Source organism: Sminthopsis crassicaudata, chromosome 1, assembly GCF_048593235.1.
Source record: "Sminthopsis crassicaudata isolate SCR6 chromosome 1, ASM4859323v1, whole genome shotgun sequence".
In the NCBI taxonomy this organism is placed as follows: domain Eukaryota; kingdom Metazoa; phylum Chordata; class Mammalia; order Dasyuromorphia; family Dasyuridae; genus Sminthopsis; species Sminthopsis crassicaudata.
In genome coordinates, this window is record NC_133617.1 from 498,695,467 (window position 1) to 498,717,524 (window position 22,058).

General features: G+C 31.7%; 1 protein-coding gene across 3 annotated transcripts in view; it reads left to right on the top strand.

Annotated features, from left to right (window-relative positions):
* CEP120 (centrosomal protein 120) overlaps window positions 1–22,058 on the top strand; it is a 91,710-nt gene that overhangs the window by 21,149 nt on the left and 48,503 nt on the right. For all 3 annotated transcript variants that reach the window (XM_074281498.1, XM_074281499.1, XM_074281500.1), the window contains 5 exons: window positions 3,451–3,599; window positions 6,647–6,844; window positions 10,815–11,042; window positions 12,684–12,900; window positions 14,242–14,416. In XM_074281498.1, coding sequence (XP_074137599.1) covers window positions 3,451–3,599; window positions 6,647–6,844; window positions 10,815–11,042; window positions 12,684–12,900; window positions 14,242–14,416 — 967 coding nt within the window. The remainder of the gene's footprint in view (window positions 1–3,450; window positions 3,600–6,646; window positions 6,845–10,814; window positions 11,043–12,683; window positions 12,901–14,241; window positions 14,417–22,058) is intronic.

The following is a 22,058-nucleotide window of genomic DNA, read 5'->3' on the forward strand; positions in this document are numbered from 1 at the left end:
TCAGACACTTGTGCCCATGGACAACTTCAAAAACTGAATGGATTAGCCCCTTCTTGTCTCCTTTCCTCGCTCCTCCTTGAGAAATAGAGAAGATCTCTGGAAACTCATTACTTGTGTGAACTTAAGCCATATATTTATTCTTGCCCAGGAATGGGGAGAGTGGGCCTCAGTTTCCTAGGAATTGGATTAGGTGACCTCTAAGGTCAGTCAAGGGCAGCTGGATGTTACAGTGGATATTGTCCTGCGTGAACTCAGAAAGATTTATCTTCCTGAGTTCAAATCTGTGTTCAGACACTAACTGTATGACCCTGAGCAAGTCAGTTAATCCTGTTTGCCTCAGTTTTCTCATCTGTGAAATGATCTGTGGAAAGAAATGGGAAACTACTTCAGTATTTTGGCCAAGAAAATCCCAGATGGGGGTCACAAAGAGCTAACATGGCTGAAAAATAGTTGAACTCATTAATCCCAACTCTAAATTTATGTTTCCATGATTTTATGCTTCATAAAACAAAAACAAAAAGAGCCTATAACAAGCAAATTTTGATACTGAGCAGTTACAGAGCTTATTTAATAATGTCCAAAATTGCCTTTCAGGAAAGTAATCTTCTAGACTGATATAGAAGGTGCTTATGAACCAATCAAGCCAATCAGTCAAAAATATTAAACAGCTGTTATGTTTTAGACACTATGCTCGACATTAAAGGAATTTGTATCCTAGTGGGGCAACTATATATAAAATATACAACATTAATGTAAAGTTAACATAAATATATACAAAGTTGAGTGCATATAATAATTATGCTTTCCTTATTTTATTTCTATATTTTATGTTTACTTTATTCCTGGAACATGCTAAGAAATATTGGTTGGTTGATTGTGGTCTAATATATAGTGGAAAGAGCCTTGTCTCTAGAATCTGAAGAATTGGGTTCAGACCCTGCCTCTGATATTTATTGCTTGTATTAGCAAAAATGTTAAGTGCAAATTATTTAACCTTCTGGGCTTCAATTTTCTTAACTTTTAAAATGAAGAAATTGGGCTTCATGGACTTGAAAGGGTTCTTCCAACTCAATTTCTATGGAATCAAACCAGAATCATATACTGTTTATACCACTTTTTTAATTCACTTAATTAGCTTAACAGAAGGACTATTTTTTTTCCCCCACAAAAAAGTAATAATGCTTCAAAGGAAATAATAGTTTTGGCTTATACTAGAAATGTATAGAAAAGTATTTTCTGAGATATGCTAAATTGACTTTTTCATAACAATTTTGGGTGGTGAAATAGATTAAAACTTATTGCTATTGTCTAGTATTATAGTATATAACATTGATAAAATTAGGTTTACACATATGTTTAAGTATAAAAAATATTTAACATGATTTCATGATTAAATTAGAGGACTACAGTTTCAGGAGAAATGAAAATTAATTTCCTCCAGAAGTCATGTGAGAATTTCGAGTAGCTGAAATACATGACAAACAAAATTATCAAGAATTGGAGTAAAATACTTTATCAAGGGAATATGAATGAAAGAAGATTGGGAGGATTGTCACATGGCAAGAATGAGAGATAATTTACTTGTTAGACTTTGTGCTCTATTATTAACCTCTTGAAATATAGAAAGTCCCTAGCACATTGGGAGAATTCTCTGTAGCAAACGTCAAGAGGAAATGGACAAAAATCGGGCCCAAGATGGGAGTGGATGAGACTGACCTGTGCATCTCTAAAAGAGATACCTGTATCACAAGTCCCAGTGTGGGATTGTGCCTATATGTCTGGTTGAAGGCTTTATTCTACCAGGTTACACTTTCTTTACAATGTAAAGATTTAGCTAGAGCACTGTGAGATTAAATGACATGACTAGGTCATAAAGGAGGAAAAAGGACCCACATGTGCAAAAATGTTTGTGGCAGCCCTCTTTGTAGTGGCAAGAAATTGGACTCTGAGTGGATGCCCATCAGTTGGAGAATGACTGAATAAGTTATAGTATATGAATGTTATGGAATATTATTCTTATATAAGAAATGATCAGCTGGATAATTTCAGAGAGGCCTGGAGAGAATTACATGAATTGATACTAAGTGAAATGAGCAGAACCAGGAGATACACAACAACAACAAGATTATACTATGATCAATTCTGATGGATGTGGCTCTCTTCAATAATGAGATGACTCAGGCCAGTTGTAATGATCTTGGGATGAAGAGAGCCATCTGCACTAAGAGAGAAGACTGGGAACTGAGTGTAGATCACAACAAAGTATTTTCACTTTTTTTGTTGTTGTTTGCTTACATTTTGTTTTCTTTCTCATTTTTTTTCCTTTTTGATCTGATTTTTCTTGTGCAGCATGACATTTGTGGAAATATGTATAGAAGAATTGTACATTTTTAACATATATTGGATTATTTGCTATCTAGGGGAGAGGTGGGAGGAAGAGAGGGGGAAAAAAGGGTAAATGTTGAAAACTTTCCATGTATATGTATGTAGAAAATAAAAAGCTTTAATTAAAAAAAATTTTTTTAAATGATATGCCCAGGGTCACATAGTCAGAAGTTACTTTAAGACTACTTCTCTATTCATGGTATTTGCTCCCTCTGGAAACATTGTTCTAATTGTATAATGGAAAGAGTACTTTTATCACTACACTGGAGGTACCTTATAGTTTAAATACATTTTTTTTTTTTAATATCCTGGCTTAGGATATGAGTTTCTATTATGGTATTGTTTCTTTGAAAGGATGACAGTTTTTTGAGTGTTTGGAATATAACACATTTGTATGTTGGGGACAGGTTATTATAATGATTTTAGAAATTACCCAATTTTCTAGAAGGGCTCAATATAATTTTATTCATTTTAACAAGTATTTTTGAGAACTCATTGTGTAAAGGGCTTTTTTGATTATGTAAATGTGACTACATCTTGTCTTTCATATAAAGATGAATGATCCTAACCTTTAAAGAATTTTAGTATTGTTAGGCAGGTGAGACGTTTAGACAGAATAACTCAAATATAGTGGAAAAAGATGTGTCATAAGAGAAGTATAAATAAAATGTTATAGATGGTGAGAAGGGAAAGTGCTTCTGACTGAGGGAAATAAAATTTGATGGGTTAGCATCAGGGTCTTGAAGGATTTGTATAACTTTGGCATTCTTGTTTGAGTCAGGAGGGAAAGGAGTCAGCCCATTGTATGTGTATCACCAGAGTGACTGAACCATGAGAAGTTTTTATATGATGCCTTCATAATAAAGTGGTTTGGTAAAAGCAACAAAATCTAATTTATTTATTTATTTATTTTTAAATAAGGGTATTTGGTGTTAGGGGAGGCGAAATAGGTAAAAAAAGTTTTAAAATATGGTCACAATGCTATAAAAATTTGAAAAATAAAAGTTTGAAAAATCTTTTGGCAGTGTTCTAATGAATTAAATCAATTATTTTCTCCATGTAAAGGGCCTGTTGTGTTATCTGGAATTGATCCCAAAAAAATTGTAGCAGTCTTGAATGAAGAAGAAGGCTACCATCAGATTGGACCAGTAGAATATTGCAGAGATTTCTTTGTTATGTCAGTGACTATAGCATTTGCCACACAGTTGGAACAGGTAAGATTTTTTGCTCTGTGTGATTAGAGAACCTTTTGTAAATTACTTGAAAAGTACAAATTTAATTCATATAGTTGTTTATGCTAATACAAAATTAGCTTTGAAAGTTTCTTCTGTCACAAGGCATCTTTTAAAAGATACTGTTGTACAATATCCATAATCATAATATAATACAATATATAAATATGTTATTATACATTACTACATTATATAATCATATTGCTAATATAATGACATTACTATTTTAGCGATCCATATTTATTGTATGTCAGTAGATCTGTAGTATATCACATATTTATACCTATATATAGAAATATCTATATACCTTTAATCCCAATTCTTTCTGTTACAGCAAACAAAGAGGTTATCCATCAGTTAGGGAATTGCAAAATGTTTAGTATGTGAACGTAATGGAATATAATACTATAAGAAGTGAGAAAAAGGATGCATCCAGAGAAATCTGGGTAGACTTGTGGGTAGAACAACTGATATAATAGCTACAACATTGGGAAGAAAAACAAAGTTGGAAGATTCAAAAAAGATCAGTGCAGTGACTGACTATGATTCCAGAGGACCACTTATGCCTCTTGCTACCCATTCCCTAACAGAGAAGTGGGAAAACAAATTTGAGATATATCTTTCCAGACATGGGCAGTTCATGGATTTCTCTTGCTTTACTATTCTTATATGTTATTGTCCAAAGGTTATTTGCCTTTATTTTTAATGAAGGGGTAGAATTACAGACTGAGAAGGGAACTAACTGTATTAATCTCTACTTTCACTCCAGAGAAAGCACAGAGAAACCCTCCAATCTTCCTGTCCTTGGTGTTAGAACCTCAGGCTTATTTTATCTTGAATATCTTATTTGTACATAGATGTTTGCATATTGTCTGTCCCATTATACTGTACTTTTTGAGAGCAGGTAATATTTTTTGCCTTTCTTTGATTTGTTTGTGCTTAGATGTCTGCTGGGGGCTGAGCTAATTTACAGTTCTAAGTAAAAGTTGTTGAGGGTTTTCTTTTTTTTTTTCTCTTGAATGTTGGCAGGTTTCAAATGCTTCAGCTATGACACACTTCCTTTCTTTTCTATAGTCCTAACACACTTCAGTTTTTGTTAGAGAGATTGGACCAGGCTTGAGGATGACAGAGTAGATATCAAGGAGACACTTCCATTATAACTATACTTTGTTTGGAGGAACCAGAAGAGGGTCCATGGAAAAACCTGGAGTTTCAGGGAACACATTTCAGAAACTCCTGGTGTAAATCATTTCTTCATAAATCAATCAGTGTACATTTATTAAACACTATGTGCTGGCAATATACAAGGCTGAGATATCTCCTCACAAGAAGCTTGCATTCTAATAAGAAGAGAAGATCTAGGTGTATTCATATATATATTTATATACATACATACATACATACATACATATGGTAGATGATAGAGAGATGAATGATAGAAATGGATAAATGGATAAGTGACAAATCAGTAGATAGCTAAGTAGTTAGTTAGCTAGATGGATAGATAAATGGATAGCTAGCTAGCTAGATGAACAGAACTATTAAGCTTTAATGCCTTACAACTGTAGTACACTTTTGGGATATTGCGTATATGTAGATACGTATGTATGTATATATTCAGAACAAATATAAAGAAAATATATGCAAAGTAAGGTATGTAAGGTAGAGTGAGGGAGGGTACTGGTAGGTGGGGAAATCAGGAAAGTTTCTTTACAGAATATAATGCTTGAAGTGGATCTTTAGGACCTTCTTTCAATCTCAGGATAACTTTTCCTCTGGAGGAAATAATTGTATATGCTATAGTAGAAAGAATACTGGCTTTGGAGTCAAATAACCTAATTTTGAAACCTGGTTCTTGCAACTGTATGGGCAGGATACTTTCCCTTTTGAAAATCAAGGTTTAACAAGATGACTTTTAAGACCCCTTCCAGCCTCAAAATCCAGTACTCATATTAGGTACTTAGTAAATGCTAGTTGGCAAACTGACTTCTCCTTTCTGGCCAGACCTTTTTCCTATTGTGATAAAGTTTCAGACATACACACACACACACACACACACACACACACACACACACACGGACGCACACACGTATTTGGCTGAGTAAAGGCACTGTTTCTCTTTGAATTTTATGATCATTATTTGGTCATGCTATTTTTAGGCATTTGATAGAATTCTTGTGTGAAAATTTCATCCCTCTGTTACCATTCACTTAGTCATCTTAGAACTGTTTATTTAATTTTTAAAAATTGCATTACATAACTATGTTCTGCCAAAATCCGTTTTTTTAATTTTTTGATAATTTTGTCCAAATTTTATAAGTCACGGCTCCATGTTGTTTTAGAATTAATAAAGTGCTTTTTTCACACAAGACTAAGCATTCCATTTTATAGAGTAGTTAATGATTTGCCCATGCATATATCACTAGTAAGAGTTAATTTTAGGCTTTAAACTCAAGATTTCTGACTAGATTGGCACTCTTTCAACTGAACCATATTCTTATCTGTATTGTCTCTTAAAGATCTTGAATAAAATGATATAGTTGTACTTTAGAATTATAAAGGTAAGAATCCCATAATATTATTAGGTTATGATGTGGCAAATAAGTTGAAAACTATCATCCATAATTTAAAGAAAATATCTTAGGACAGACAGGAGGGTTTAATTTGCAGCTTTTAGTATTTCATTTTCTTCCCTAAGGTTTTGAGAATTAGTTATGTTTCCTTTAATGACCAGGATTTGGATCAGTAATTTATATTTGACTTTGTATCTAATTTCAAGAATAGCATCAAAAGAATTTTGCTTATAAATGTCAGTGAGGAATTATTTGAATGACTTTTTAATTAAAAGAAAATTTTTGTGCTTTTGATATAGAGATCAGAGAGACTTGAATGGTTTTCAGAACAAATATTTAAAATATATATTAAAAATATGAAAATGATTAGAGATTTTATTTGGGGGGATTATATGAATTTTTAGTACAAAAATTAGATTAAATATTGATTTACTTTATTTTTTCATTAATTTATAGTTAATTCCATGTACAATGAAACTTCCAGAGAGACAACCTGAGTTTTTCTTTTATTATTCACTATTGGGAAATGATGTTACAAATGAACCCTTCAATGACTTGATAAACCCGGATTTTGAGCCAGAGAGAGCATCTGTTCGAATACGTAGCAGTATTGAAGTACTTCGTATTTATCTTTCTTTACACTCTAAACTACAGGTAAATGTTTCAGATTCGTCTTATAAGGGATTTTTAACATATAGAGATGCTTGAATCTTTTATTTTTTTCCTACTGTTTTAATTCCAGCAACCTTTATCCACAGCAAGGCTGTCAGGATTTTGTAGCATTTATAGACAAATAGATTCTATTTTATATAGATTAGATTGCTACTTTGACTTGGTCTTTAAAGATAGGGCAGATAATTTTGTGTCAGCATTATCCCATTCTTGTTATTTTCCTTCTGTTGTTAGCTGTTAGTGGGGAATACTTAAGTTTTGGAAATGATTGAAGGGATTTTTTTTTTTTTTTTTAATAATGAATCTCAAATAGGAAAAGAGAGATATATTCTGTATAGGGAAATTGGGAATTTACAGTGGGTATAATCTACAGGGATTTGATTTGAGAGATTATTTGCTTTTCCTTAGGAAGGGGAATCCAAGCTCTTGGAGATAAGTGACATTCAGAGGAGAGGGACACCTCATGGGCCCAAGGAAGAGATTTTCAAGTACATAGAGGGATATAGGGACATAAGATTCTTACCGTGGAACAAAATCTTCTCTATGACTTGCAAGAATTGGTATTTCTAAGAATGAGACACAACAAAAAAGGAACCAAAAGATAAGAAACAGTTGTCAATTTTACTTGTTTCTACAAACTATTTTGCGTTGGGATTTTTTTTCTCCTCTAAGTTTTACTGTTTTATATGCTTATAGATTTGTAAATTTTTTACAAATCCCTTATGATTCCATTAATTCTTTAAGTATTTAAGATATTTTGGTAGGAATATGATTTCCCCTAAGAACTATTATAATTGCATCTTTCAAATTTTATTGTGTTGTTTCTACAATTTCTCTATAGAAACAAGTAAAACTGAAAAACATTTATTTAAGAAGACCAGTAAACTAATAACTCTTTAGCCAACCTAATTGAAAAAAAAAGGAAACCAAATCAACAAAGTAGCAAATGAAAAAGTTTTTGTTGTGAATTACAATAAAATCAGAAGAAATGAATAACCAGAACCTATTATACAGTTATATGTTAATGAAACAGAACACAAAAAGTTAATTACTTAAAAAAAATCTAAAATGCCTAACCACATCAAAGACTAAATAGATTTCTTGAGTAAATCCAATCTCAGCAAAGGAAATAAAACTAGCTCTGAAGGGACTACTGAAGTGGGAACATGGGGAATTCCTGGTTTTGATGAATTCAGTGGAATAATTCTATCAGACTTAAGGAATAATTAGTACAGCAGGATAATTCTATCAGATTTAAGAAACAATTAGTAACCATATTACATAAATTGTTCTCAGATATTGAAGGGGGAAAAGGAACAAGCATTTATAAAATGCTAATATGTTGTTGTGAAAAGTCCTTTACAAGTTTATATCATTTGATTTTCACACAACCCTGTAAGGAAAGACCTATTTTACAGTTGAGGGAATATAAGGCAGATAGGAATTAAAAGACTTGACTAGAGTTATACAGCTAGTTAGTGTTTAAGACTAGATTTGAACTTGTCTTGAACAAGTGCAGCGTTATATATTATATCCACTGTACCATCTCACACCTTATGAAATTCATTTTTTGAGAAAAATATTTTTCTAATATCTAACCCAGGGAAGAAAAAAATACAGTTCTGTTTTTTGTACTTTAGATCAATAGTATTAATGATTCATAGATTTTTAAAATAAACTCTATTGTAGACTACAGTAATTTATCCAATAAATCATGAATCATAATTGTGTTGGATTTATTTTAAGAATGATATTTCAAAATTAGTAAAAAAAATAGTCAACATCATGTTAAAAAGCATGTAAAACAATAAGATTAGCTCAATGGATATAAAAAAAGTCTTTGACAAAGTACAGAATTCATTTATGCTTAAAACAAAATCTGAATAGAACTTAATAACTCAGATACTTATAAAACAAACATCACTTAGGAAAAACTCCCTATTTTGGTGAACTTCTGAAAAACAGGGAGAGTAGTCTGGTAGAAATTAGACCAACATCTCAAATCATATTCTACAATGAATTCAAGATGTATATTAATATTAAAGATCTTAGTATAAAAAATTTAGAAGAGGAGGTCACATACCTTTCTATGCCATTGGAAAGAAATGTATTACTTTGATTACATGAAACAAAACTCATGTAGAAACAAAATTATTTTATCTAGGAAAAGAAGAAAATGTATCTCATCAGGTTTTGGGTCTTAAAATATAGACAGTGAACATATAACACATACATATCCACATATCAGAATGCCAAAAGGCATTCTCAATAGGATGTAAACAAAAAATTCTCCACAGAAAATTTGCAAATTAAAGTGACTAAAATATCTGTCCTCTTTGACCAAGATTCCACTAGTAAGCTTATACCACAAAAAGACCACTATTAAGAAGTAGATCCCTACATTCACTGAAATAATGTATAGCATTCCTTTTTTTTTTTTTTCCCCTGGTAGCAGAGAGTTGGAAATAAAGCAGATACTTATAAATTGAGGAATGATTAAATAAATTATTGTACCATGAATATAATGGAACATTCATAGAATGATGAATATGATGAATATTTTATAGCATAGCAAGATCTTGAACTGATACAGAGTGAAGTAAGCAGACCAAATAAAATAGTATTACAATAATTACAACAATGTAAATGAAAAGTATAATAAAAAAGTGAATGGTGCAAAATTATAAGGAACAAAGTTGTCTTAAGAGATATGAGATGACACCCCATAAATGGCATATTGTACATATTTTTGGATTTTTTTTTTTTTTTTGGATCTTTCATGTTGATTTTTTCCTTTTTCTTATTTATTTCTTAAAACGTACTATTTGTTAGTGAGATGGTCCTCTGGAAAGAAGGAGAAAGGGATGTTGGAGGAAACTCTGATGACATAAAAAAAAAAAAGTCAGTCAAACTTTAAAAAGAGGTGAATGAGACAGATTTCCCATATTGTAAAATCTTTCTCGTTATTTCATAGTTAAGCTTCTATAATAAAATGGTAAATTAAATTTAATTATGCCAAAAGATAGTACAAACAACAAATTTTTTAAAAAATTGAATATGTAATAAGTCTTTTTCATCTCCTTCCCTTTTCCCCCAGAATATTGACTTGTGGTTTTTAAATTTGAATCAGAAGCTTATTCATTTGTTTTTATAATCTGACGTTTTTTATTCTTTTTCTGTTTGAAGAGAATGTTATATATTTTATTTTAGTTGTTGAACATTTATAATCATGTAACATTTTTCATGTCAGTAACTGCTGATCAATTATTTTCACATATTGTATCAATAATCATTTCTTGTTTTTGTTCTAAAGATAAGTGCTTTAATTTTAGACTTTTTTGTGTATTTGATCTTTTTTAATTTAAATCACACTGTTGGTTATCTTTAAGATAGAACATATAAATTTTTTTTAAGATGTTACTTGTGTCATAATGTAGCTAAATAAGACCTATTCATTATAGTCATTTTGATTTTATTTTACTATTCTGTTTTCTTAAAGTGGTAATTTAAAGGCTGTATTTTAAGGAAAATAATATTCAATTGCTGATCAGTATATATTATTGAAAAAACAATTTAGCAAATCAGTACCTGAGACTATATATTTTTTAATGTGGATGGAAAACTTTTTCTAAAAAGATAATGTAAAATAAAATAATGAATTTATTAATAACTTTATGTGATTGTTAGTTTTTTCAAAATCACATGTATAGATCACTTTAAATTTAATTAATATTTGTTGCATGGCCCAGAGGTTTATTACATTATATACCCTCTTTTGAGGGAGTCTAATATTACTTTTATGTCATACTTTATTTTTATGTTGTGTGTTACTTCTTATATGTTATATTTAAATTTTTCTATTAAATGTAATATATTTTTAAATGAGTTATGGGGGGCAGGAAGGGAGAAGCATTTTAAAGATTTATTTTAGAGAATTTTTCTTCCATAAAAGATTCATCTTTGCTGTGGAGACCAATCACTTGGAAGCACAGAAATTCCACTTACTGGATTGTTGAAGAAAGGAAGTACAGACATCAACCAACGCCCTGTAGCAATTGAAGGTGCTTTTACCCTTGATCCACCAAACAGAGCCAAACAAAAACTTCCGCCTATTCCATTAGAATTGGCACCTACTGTAGGAGTATCTGTGGCTTTACAAAGAGAAGGCATAAATACCCAGGCTAGTATATTTATCTTTTTCTCTCTTATAATTTCACTTCCTCTTTCCCCATGCTTATAATGAACTTTTTTTCTCATCTCCACCTCATAAAATTCTTTTTTCCATCTGTGTGTACCTTCAGCACCACCTTCTAGGTGAAATCTTTCCTTATTTCTCCCTCTTCCCCCACAGTTGCACCTGCCTTTCCTCCCAGACTATCTTGTAAGACTGTATTTATTCTCTTCATATTTATATTTTATACTTAGGGGTGTATTCAATGTCTTTCCCATTTAGAATGTAAATTCCTTACAGGGATTACTTTATTCTTTCTGATTGTATTCCTAATGTCTAGTACATAGTAGGTACTTTTAATAGATGCTTATTAATTTATTGATGCCTTCAGTTATTTTGCTTAAAATATTTTACTATATATAAAAATCTAAATCAATCTACTTTACCTTGCAACATAAACATGAGCCTGAAACTGTTCTAAGATATTGGCTCTGATTGTGTTATTTCCTTTAAAATAATAATATATAACTTGAATTCTTGAAAAGATTGCATGGTTCCTATCCCCTGGCAACACCAGTTTATTTTGATAAGAGTTTTTCCCTCTCGGAATTCTCTTAATGAAATTGTCCTTTATTGGTTCCTCATTTTCAGTGACTTTGGCAGAAAAGAAAGCTTTCTCAGAAGAGAATATACTGTATAAATTCTGGAAGCCTTGGTCCACAGGAGAGAGTCTAGAATTATTAAGAGAAATTGAATTCACTTTAGCACACAGTCTTATAAAAAGGGCACAATTAGTGTTTTACAGTTACTAATACTGACCTATTAACAGATACTATATAAGTATTATAGAATCCTAAATACATTGATAGGGGAGCTAGTTGGCTCACTGGGTAGTACTGGGCTTGAAATCAAGAAAATTCATCTTTTGGAATTTAAATCCTGCTCCAGATGCTTATTAGCTGTGTGATCCTGGGCAAACCATTTAAAATGAGCTGGAGAAGTAAGTGGCAAATCACTTCCATATATCTGCCAAGAAAACTCCAAATGAGGTTAAAAGAAAAATGGACAAGAATGAAAAATGACTCAATAACAACAAACAAGAAAACATAACTATATATAGTAGCTGCATTGGCAGCTGTCTTCCTTTAGCTTTTGGTTTTTTGCAGGCTGATAAGTAAAGGCAGGAAAAGTAATATAAGAACTTGAGAAGATTGTGGGGGAAATAATAGAAAGAGAAGAGAAAAATAATTCAAGGAAAGAAAGTATAACCCTTTCAGTATTTTTTCCTTTTCTCACTTGATACCATTACAAGGATAATAACACATTAATTCATGACCAAAGGTAATCTCCTTCCCAAAAGATCCCCTATGCTGTTCTATTAATTAAAGTATACAATTCTCTTAAATTAGTTTTTCTTTCCCACTAGGAATCTTTGATCCTCTAAATATTAGAATCCTTTTTGTTTGCAGTGTCCTGATGCTAGAGTTTCTAATAAATCACAAACAAAAATAATTTAGGAAGCTCTAAAATGGAAAAATAATTTAGGAAGAATCAGATTTATGAAAGTAACAATTTAAAAAGTAACCTTAGATTTGCATGGCTTTAAAGAAAAATAATTTTCAAATTGTGCTTTCTTTATAAATTATTTAGCCTTTAGTTGAATTCAAGACCCAGTGTGAACAAGAGCACTCGAAGAAGAGAGTTTTAACTCCTATACAGGAGAAGCCGTTGGCTGAAGAGAAATCACCAATTCCTCAACCGTCTATTCAGCTTCAAAATCGCCAGTCACCACCTACTAAAGATGATGCAACAGAAAGCGAAGTAGAAAGTTTACAATATGACAAGGACATAAAAGGAAATCAAAAGGGTAACCTTGTTTTTTTTTTTTTTTTAATAAACTTTTCATTACATTTTCAAGTAATGTAACTTCTTTAGTAATTTCAGAAGCTTTTTATATGTCCAAAGTAAAAATTTCATTTCATTTTAAAATAATTGAGAAATGAAAATAATAGCTGATTTAATCAATCTTCTAGGTGAAAAAAAAATAATTCATTTTAACAAACATTAAACCGTATGAGTAAGGTGCTATAGTATGAGCAACTTGTACATAAAAAGTGATTTATTTTAAAGAAAATCACTTCATTTGTAAAATAAAATTTGCTTTGAGCCAAAAATATATATATTGTGAATTATGAATTGTCATTTTTGGAATCCCTCTCCATATAGTTTTATGATGATAAAGGATTCTTCATGCCAAAATACTATCTTTTAAATAGCTTACATATTCCTCTATTCTTTGACCGTTAAATTGAGAGAAAGTGACTGAAACCCTAAGCCTGCATCTAATTTTGTAACCTTTTTCATTTGTTGGGATTCACTTTGAATCAAAAAAATGTTTAAGCAATTAGTAAGTTTCAAATTGAGAGGTAGAATGAAGTCATCCTTGAAAACAGGAAGAACTGAGTTCAGGTCCTGTCTCTGACACTAACTGGTTGTGTGGCCTCAAACACGAAACTATCAATGTTACAGGTAGTTCTCTAAGACTTTTAAGTTGTAGAATTGCTGGTTTTTTCACCAGTAATTTTCTACACTGATGGATGTGGGCCAACAGTTAAAAAAAAAAAATAGAATAATGTCTAACAATTTTCAAGATACTCTAAGAACTAAAGAAAATGTTTCAAGAGAACCATTTCCTACCTGTCCCCAGATGAGCCAACCAATATGTTTTCATGATATTTTTTATATCTACAATGCATTCTAAAGATTTAAAAAAAATTGTTAAATTTAGTGTATAAAATCTACTTCTTACCATTGCTAGATAACTTTAAAGATGCAGACTGAATGAAAATGCTTGTTAATGTGGTACACAGTAAATTGTACTTTTTGTTCATTATAGCTTATAAAATATTTTCTTTGGTAATAGCAGACTGGATTAAGGTTAAATTTCTTTCTCTTCTTTTGGCAGGTGGGATAGTCAATTAAAATACTGAAGTAGGAGTTAGAGACTTAGATTACTATTCAACTGAACTTTGACTAACTTTGCAACTGGCAACTTTGATCAAATCTCTCAAATATTTTGGGGTTTATCTTTCTTTTTGAAACTAGAATAGGAATATTCCAGTTCCCTACTTCAGGATAAAGGAAGTGATTGAACACCTTTGTGAGATTTTTATTGAAATTTAAACTTTTGTTTTTGTGTTCATGTCAGCCTTGAATTCTCCTCCATCAGTTTCTCAAGCTCATCTGGTGACTTCTGGTGCTTCCGAGATTACTTCAGGACAAAAGATTGCTGTTCCAGCATCATCACATCATTTTTGCTTTTCAATAGATTTAAGGAGTATCCATGACCTAGAAGTTGATTTTCCAGTCAATTGTATGTTAAGGTATGGTTTAATCTTGCTTTAGACACTTTTAAAAGGAGATGTGCCTCTTATTTTCTTTTGAGGGTTTGAGAGAGTTAAAAAAGCATGAAATTTTTACTTTTAAAAATTTCTTTGTTTGAAAAAGGAGAACTCAAGATAACATTTTCTCTTCCATTTTTGGTATTAAATTGTTTAATTGATCAGAATTCTCTCTCTTTTTTTTTAATTAAAGCCTTTTATTTTCAAATATATGCAAAGATAATTTTCAACATTTACTCTTGCAAAACCTTGTGTTCCAACCCACAGTCCTCATTCTGTGCTCAGATGGCTCTCTTCCAGAACAGAATTTTCAATATATATATATATATATATATATATATATGTGTATATATATATATATATATATATGTGTATATATATATATATATATATATATATATATATATATATATATTTTTTTTTTTTTTTTTTTTTTTTTTCCTGAGGCTGGGGTTAAGTTACTTGCCCAGGGTCACACAGCTAGGAAGTGTTAAGTGTCTGAGAACAGATTTGAACTCCTGAATTCAAGGCTGGTGCTCTATCCACTGTGCCACTTAGCTGCCCCTTCAATATATTCTTAATAGATCAGAAAAAATTAAGTAAATATACAGGAAGCTCTTCTGACATTGAATAGTTCTTTGTTTTATGACTAAAATATTATGGGTCCAGCTGATTCTTCTTCAAACTTCAGTTGCATTTGCTACCTTGTTCTATGCAACTGCTCATGTTGCCCGAACGAGAATCTTTGTCAGAGAGGAATTAAAAGTATTCAATTCAATTAAATTAGTATTTTGTTAGATGCCTGTCAAGTACAAAAGCACTGTGATAGGCACTGAAGATACAAAAGTGAGGGAACACAAAGAGCTGATGTTTATTCTGGTTTAGAAACTAACATAAATTTGATTCAATGATGAAAGTGACCTGGGTATGGTAGAGATCCTCAGAAAAGTCATTTTAGAAACCAGGTACAGCATCATGAAAGAGGCAGCTCTTGAACTGGGGTGTGAAATTTCTGAAAAGGAAGATCACAGCATGTGTGGATGTGGAGGGAGCATGTTCTAGGACGAGATGATGGTCTTCAAGGCTGCAGAAATGGGGAGGAGATAGACAGGCTGGGGAGCATGTGTGATCATTCTGTGTGTCTGGAGCAAGAACTTAGTGAGCTGAAGAAGAGTTGAATGAAAAAACTGTCAGGATCTGAGGATTTTGATTCAGTCTTTTCTTTTATAGCTGAAGGAAACTGAAGCTCAGAAAGGTAAAATGATTTGCCCAAAGTCATACATTGAGTGGCAGAGCAGAAATTCTGTCCTTAGTCTGTTGACTCCAAGCTTGTGTTCTTTCCATACATAGTATAAAAATACCCATTACTCTGCCCATTATAGTAATAGTTATAGAGTAGTTTATATATAGTTATAGTTATAGAATAGTTTAGAGTAGTTAGTATAGCTTATAGAGCACCAATTAAGTACTAAGCATTGTGCTAATCCTTCTACAAATATGACTTTTTATCCTCATAACAATCCTGTAAGGTAAGTGGTATTCTCTTTTTTGCAGATGAAGAAAACTGAGGTGGATATGTTAAATGACTTGCCCAGGGTCACATAACTAGTAAATATTTGAGGCCATATTTAAACTTGGGTTTTCCTGATTTTGGGCCCAGTGTTCTCTCTACTAGGCCACTTAGCTGCCTTGCATGATAGCCTCTCCTAGCAGAAGAGAGAGCTTCAAGAGGTACCACTGCTTAGAGAATTAATTAGATGAATTAAAGAATGAAACTAAGAAATAGCAGCAGGAATGTAGGAGCATAACCAAGGAGAATGCTCTGTAAGAAACTTGAGACTTCATAGGAAAAGGGGGAAGGATAGTTAAGGGAAGAAGGCAACTTAGTGTAATAAAAGGATCAGGTATATCCTTTACCTTGAGAAATTATTTTTTGATAGAGTAGTGAGTACAGAAGCTAGAATAGATGTTAAAAATGGTGTGGTCACAAATTTAAAATAAATTTTGTAGACATTTAGCCATGAAGTAAAGCTTGCAGGGAGAATCAAAGGAAGGCTTTTGAATGAGGAAGTCTGGGGTGATGGAAAGGATGCAGGTTTAGGTGTTAGAAGATCTATTTTTAATTTCAATTCTAACTGAGTAACAGTGTGACTATAAACTAATTAAAAGTAAATTCAACAGTGTGTAGTAATCAAAAATGAAACAAAATACAGCTCCCCTTCTTTACCAAGTAAAATATAAACTGCTTGGCTTGCCATTTAAGAACCTCCAAAATCTTTGAGCATTTTCCAAGCTTATTGCATGTTCTCCTTTAGTTATTTTCTGTTCCAGCCAAACAAATACTCATTGTAACTGGATTTTGTCCTACCCTTTCCTGCCTCCTTTGTGCAGGCTTGAATTTCTCTCACATTGATGTGAAGGATATATTGGAGAGGGAAGAGGAAGAAGAACTGGTGAAGGAGACAGAAAAGGAGCAATTTGAGAGGTAGGAAGAGAGGGCAGTGTCAAGGAGACTAAGGGGAGGAGAGTATTGAGAAGGGTTTTACAGTGTTATGTACTGTGGAGAATCAAGGAAGATGAAGACTGGAAGAAAAGGCCATTCAATTTGTCAGTAAGGTCATCAGTGATTTTGAAGGGAATAGTGTCAGTCTAGTTTTTGTCCTCAGCAATCTACTGATGGGACTTTGAGGATTGTATGGGTGGTGGAAAAGTATGGACAGAGTATAGATTATCTTTTACTTAATTTTTCTTGGCCTTATCTTTCAGATGAGTGAGTTGGGATATAAGATCTCCAAGGTCTCTTCCAGCTCTAGCATTCTATGATTTATGGCTTATGTTATTTGGTGAGCTAATCACCTGAAAGTGGTAAGCATGTATATTAATTGACTTGGAACTAAAATCAGGATATTATCTAGTATTCTTCACTCCATAGGAGTGTGTACTTCCTGTAGAAATTATTCATTCAAAAGCATTTGGTAAATACCCATTATGTTACAGAATGTTCTGCTGGGTTCTGGGGAAGATTACGTGGGGAGCTCCACACCTTCAATTGAAGAAAAAGCACAGGCACAGATTTTAATTATAATATATAATATTATATGATTAGGGAATATATTTCCCTAATACAATATAATTTTTTTTTTCAAAACAAAGTGTTGTCTAAGGTACAAAGATGAAGTTTGTCACATACTTTTGGCATTGGAAAAGAATGCATGAAGTAAGTGGCATTATTACATTAAACAATAGAAAAGAAATTTTTCAGGCAAAGAAAGGAGGGAAGACATTTTAGACAAAAACATTGTGAGCTTACCTGTTTAGGCATAGTATGTTTGGGGAAGAAAGCATTAAATTTGTTTGTAAAACACATGGTGTATGGAAGTTAGTAATATGAAATGAAATTTAAAAGGCTATATGGTAGAAGGTTAGTGCCTTGAACACAAATAGGATTATTGGTAGGGAATGCTGTTTAGAGGAAGTAGGTGTTTAAATTGAAGTTATGAAATGAGATATAATTTTCCCATGAAAATTATGTTATACAATGCTATAAAATTTCTTTTCTTTCTTTTTTTTTTTTTTTTTTTTTTTGGAGGGACTATTTTCCTGTTGGAAATTTGTTGGTTCAAGCATTTTATAAAAATGGCAATATACTCCCTTCCATAAATATATCAGAATTTATATATCATGAAAGTTCTATTTTCAGAGAAACCACTTTGCTTAAAATTCTTTGAAAGAACCAATTTGCCAGCCACACTAGAAAATACTCTCATCACATTACAGTTATACCACCAAATCCCCTTCCATACTCTCATTCTTTTATTCTATTTAAGTGTCCTCATTTTTCTTATTTTTGTCAGAGCCCTTGAGCTTCCAAAAAGGGTTTCTTTTTAGTATTGCCCTGGAGTTGAAAGACCATGGGCCAGACTGAGTCTTTAGATTATGATACAGAGAGAAAAGAGACATGGATCCTAATGTGGGCTCCAGAAAGAAGGTGATATTTTAAGATCGTTTTTTCTATTGCATGCCTTTTCTAAGTGTCAGAAATGAATATAAAAGACTTGAGTGCTATAAATGTACACTGTCAAAAGTATACCTTTTAAGGCTATGACTTGGTCTCTGAATATCAAAAAATAAAGCCTTTTGATCTAACTTTTGATCTATCCTTCTCTTTTCTCCCTTCCAAACTTGTGGAAAGAGTAGTATAAACTTACTGCTTTTTCTTTATCATATTCTCAACTTCTTATATTCTAGTTTACAGCTCTACTATTTGCTAAAAATTTTTTTAGAGTCACTTAATACAACCTATTATCTTCCTCATCTTCCTAGACTTCCCCTGATTTCCATATCTTATATTTCTGGCTGTGCTCTTTCTTAATAGTTACTTGTTAAGTAGCTTCTCTGACACTCTTCCTGCTGCTTGTATAATTGTTCCCTCTTGTTTTTCTTCATTATTTTCTCTTTTCCTACCTTCAAGTGGAAACATTTATCAACTTTTGTCCTCATTTATTTTTTTTTAAACAAATTATCCTTATCTATAGTCCATGTAAAACCTCTCTTACAAGTTTCAGGCTTGTGAAATCTCTTAACTTCTTTATCTAGATTATAGATGTAGAATTGGAAGGGAATTTAGAAGCCATCTCTTACCTCAGTATTTTTAGTCCTGTCTTGCTATTCTAGATCTTTTAATCATGCTTAATTCTTCCTTTGCCGTATCCTCCACATACAATCTGTTTCTGGGTCCATTTTTTTCTACCTCTATAGTATAATTCCCCAAGCCTCTCTGTATTTTTATTCTTTCTGCCCTGACTTTAAAAATTCAGATATTCCAATATCCCTCTCTTAGACCATTGTAATTGCCTTCTAGCTGGTTTTCTCATAAGCAGTCTTTTTACTTATTTGCAAAGTCAAAAGATTGAACTAGACCTACTTAGGTCTCTTCTGTAGTTTTAAATAAGAACTTAAAAATTATTATATTTTGTTGAAAAAATGCATTTTGGGTTTTTTTTTGAAGAGTGATGCTGCATTGAGAATGTGGAACATTATCGTTATGTGTAATTATATTTTTTTCTTGGTTGCTGTAAAATTAAGCAAAGTATCATTTATCAACAAGTGGGTAAAAGACCATTAAGAAAAGATTGTGCTTTTATGAAATATTTGAAACAAAATGGTTGTGAAGTGTATGTTTGTTGACATATTTTAAGCCAGAGAATATTTAGTAAGCGGAGTGTTACAGTAGAAAGAGCTCTGGATTTGGAATTAGAGTAATTGGGCTCAAATCCTCAAAATGCTATGTTAAGTTACTTGAATATTTACAAGATCTTAGCAAAGATTTTTTTAGATCTTTCTTAAACTGAGGATTTGGAGTGATTTTTTTTTTTTTTTTTAACACTTTGTCTCTAGGACAGGGCTTCTTAATCTTGAGCCTATGAACCTGTTTTAAAAAATATTTTCATACTTTTAAAAATATAATTAGTTGGTTTTAAAAAATTCTATGTATTTTATTTTATGCATCAAAAAAACATTATTCTGAGAAGGCTTCATCATGCTTCCCAAGGAGATAATAAGGGGAAAAAATGGTTAACCTCAGCTTTAGGATACAAATAACTAAGATCCTTTTTTTTTTTTTTTTTTTTTTTTTTTTTTTGGTAAAAAAATTTATTGATATGTTCTGTTTTTTAAAATCATTGTTCTTATTCTAAGTATTTCTTCCTTAGCCTCTCCCAAAGAGCTATTCCATATGACAAACAGTATCTGTTAGAGAGACTAAAAAAAGATTAACACAACTGATTGATACATTGGAAAAGTCTGAAAACATGGACCTTATCCTTTGTGGAGAAGGTTTGGGAGTGTCTTTATCTCTATACTAGTCTTTGATTTTTAAAATTTTTATTCTGTTAATTTGTTTTTTTGGCATACTGTTCTTTCATTTACATTGCTGTAGTTAATATGTATGTTTTTTACCTTGGCTCTATGTACTTCACTCATCAATTCATATAGATCTTTTTATGATTCTCTGTATTCACTACATAACACAATAACATTCCATTACATTGATGTACTGCCATTTGTATAGTCACATCACAATAGATTGGCATCTACTCTGTTTCCAATTTTTAGCTATCATTAAAAGTGCTGCTATGAATATTTTGGAGTTTTTGAGGAGACTCTTTTTATTGGTACCTTCTTTGTAATGGAGTCTCTAGTTGAAAGGATATCCACATTTTAGTCACTTAATTCGCATAATTCCTAATTGTTTTCCATATTGATTGTATCATTTCACATCTATATCAATAATTTATTAGTGTACTCCTTCTTTACCATCCCATCCCTATGTAGTCTGTTGCCATTTTAGGGTCATTTTTGTTGATTTACAAAGTATCGGATAAAACCTCACTATTTTCTTTTAATTGCATTTCTCTTATTAGTAATGATTTTGAGCATTTTTTTTGTGTGTTTGATTTTGAATGGTTCTCTTGAGAAATAGTTATTATATATCCTTTGACTGTTAATTATTGGGGAGTGGCTATTTTACATGTACACATGCACATTTTTTATATATTTTAGATACGAAATTCTTATCAGAAGAGTTTGCTACGGAAAAAACTTTTCTCATTTGACTACTTTTGTCTTAGATGCATTAATTTTATTTATGCAAAAGCAAAATCTCAGAGATTTTGTCATTTGTGATTGCTTCTTTTATTTAATTAAGAATGTATTTCCTCCTCATAGCTGTGAAGGCATATTATGTTTTTCTTCTAATTCTTTTTGTAGCATGCTCTTTAATATTATGTTAGTTAATATTAATATTAAGCATATACTTTTATTTATTTCCCCCTCCCCCCAGCTGGGGTTACATGACTTGCCCAGGGTCACACAGCTAAGAAGTGTTAAGTGTCTGAGATTAGATTTGAACTCGGGTCCTCCTGAATTCAGGGCTGGTGCTCTATCCACTGCGACACCTAGCTGCCCCTGGGAAATTATTTTGTAATTGTGTTCATATAGTTTCTGACTTTTCCTTGATAGGTAGACTCCCAAATATTTTATATTATCTATAGTTATTTAAATTCTGCACAAGAAAAATCAGATAAAAAAGGGGAAAAAGTGAAGGGAAAAAAAGCAAGCATGCAACAATAACAACAAAACAAAATAAAATACAATGTTGTAATCCATATTCAGTTCTGACAACCTTTCTCTGGGTGCAGATGGCTCTGTTCCTCACAAGTCTATTGGAATTGGCCTGAATCACCTTATTGATGAAAAGAGCCATGTTCATCACAATTGAACATCATGTAATCTTCTTGTTGCTGTGTATAATGTTCTTTTGGTTCTACTCACTTCACTTAGCATCAGTTCATGTAAGTAAGTCTCTCCAGGTTTTTCTGAAATAATCTTGCTGGTCATTTCTTATAGAATAATAATATTTCATAACATTCATATACCATAATTTATTCAGCTATTCCTTTTTTTTTTTTTTTTTTTTGCTTTATCTTATTTTTGCTTTGTCAGCTATCATGTATTCACTATTTTATGCATGGTAAAGTTTTCCCACCTCAATTTTATTTTGTGTATGCTTTTGTTTTTTAAATGTGTTTCTTATAAGCAAAAAGCAGGGTGTTTTTTTGTTTTC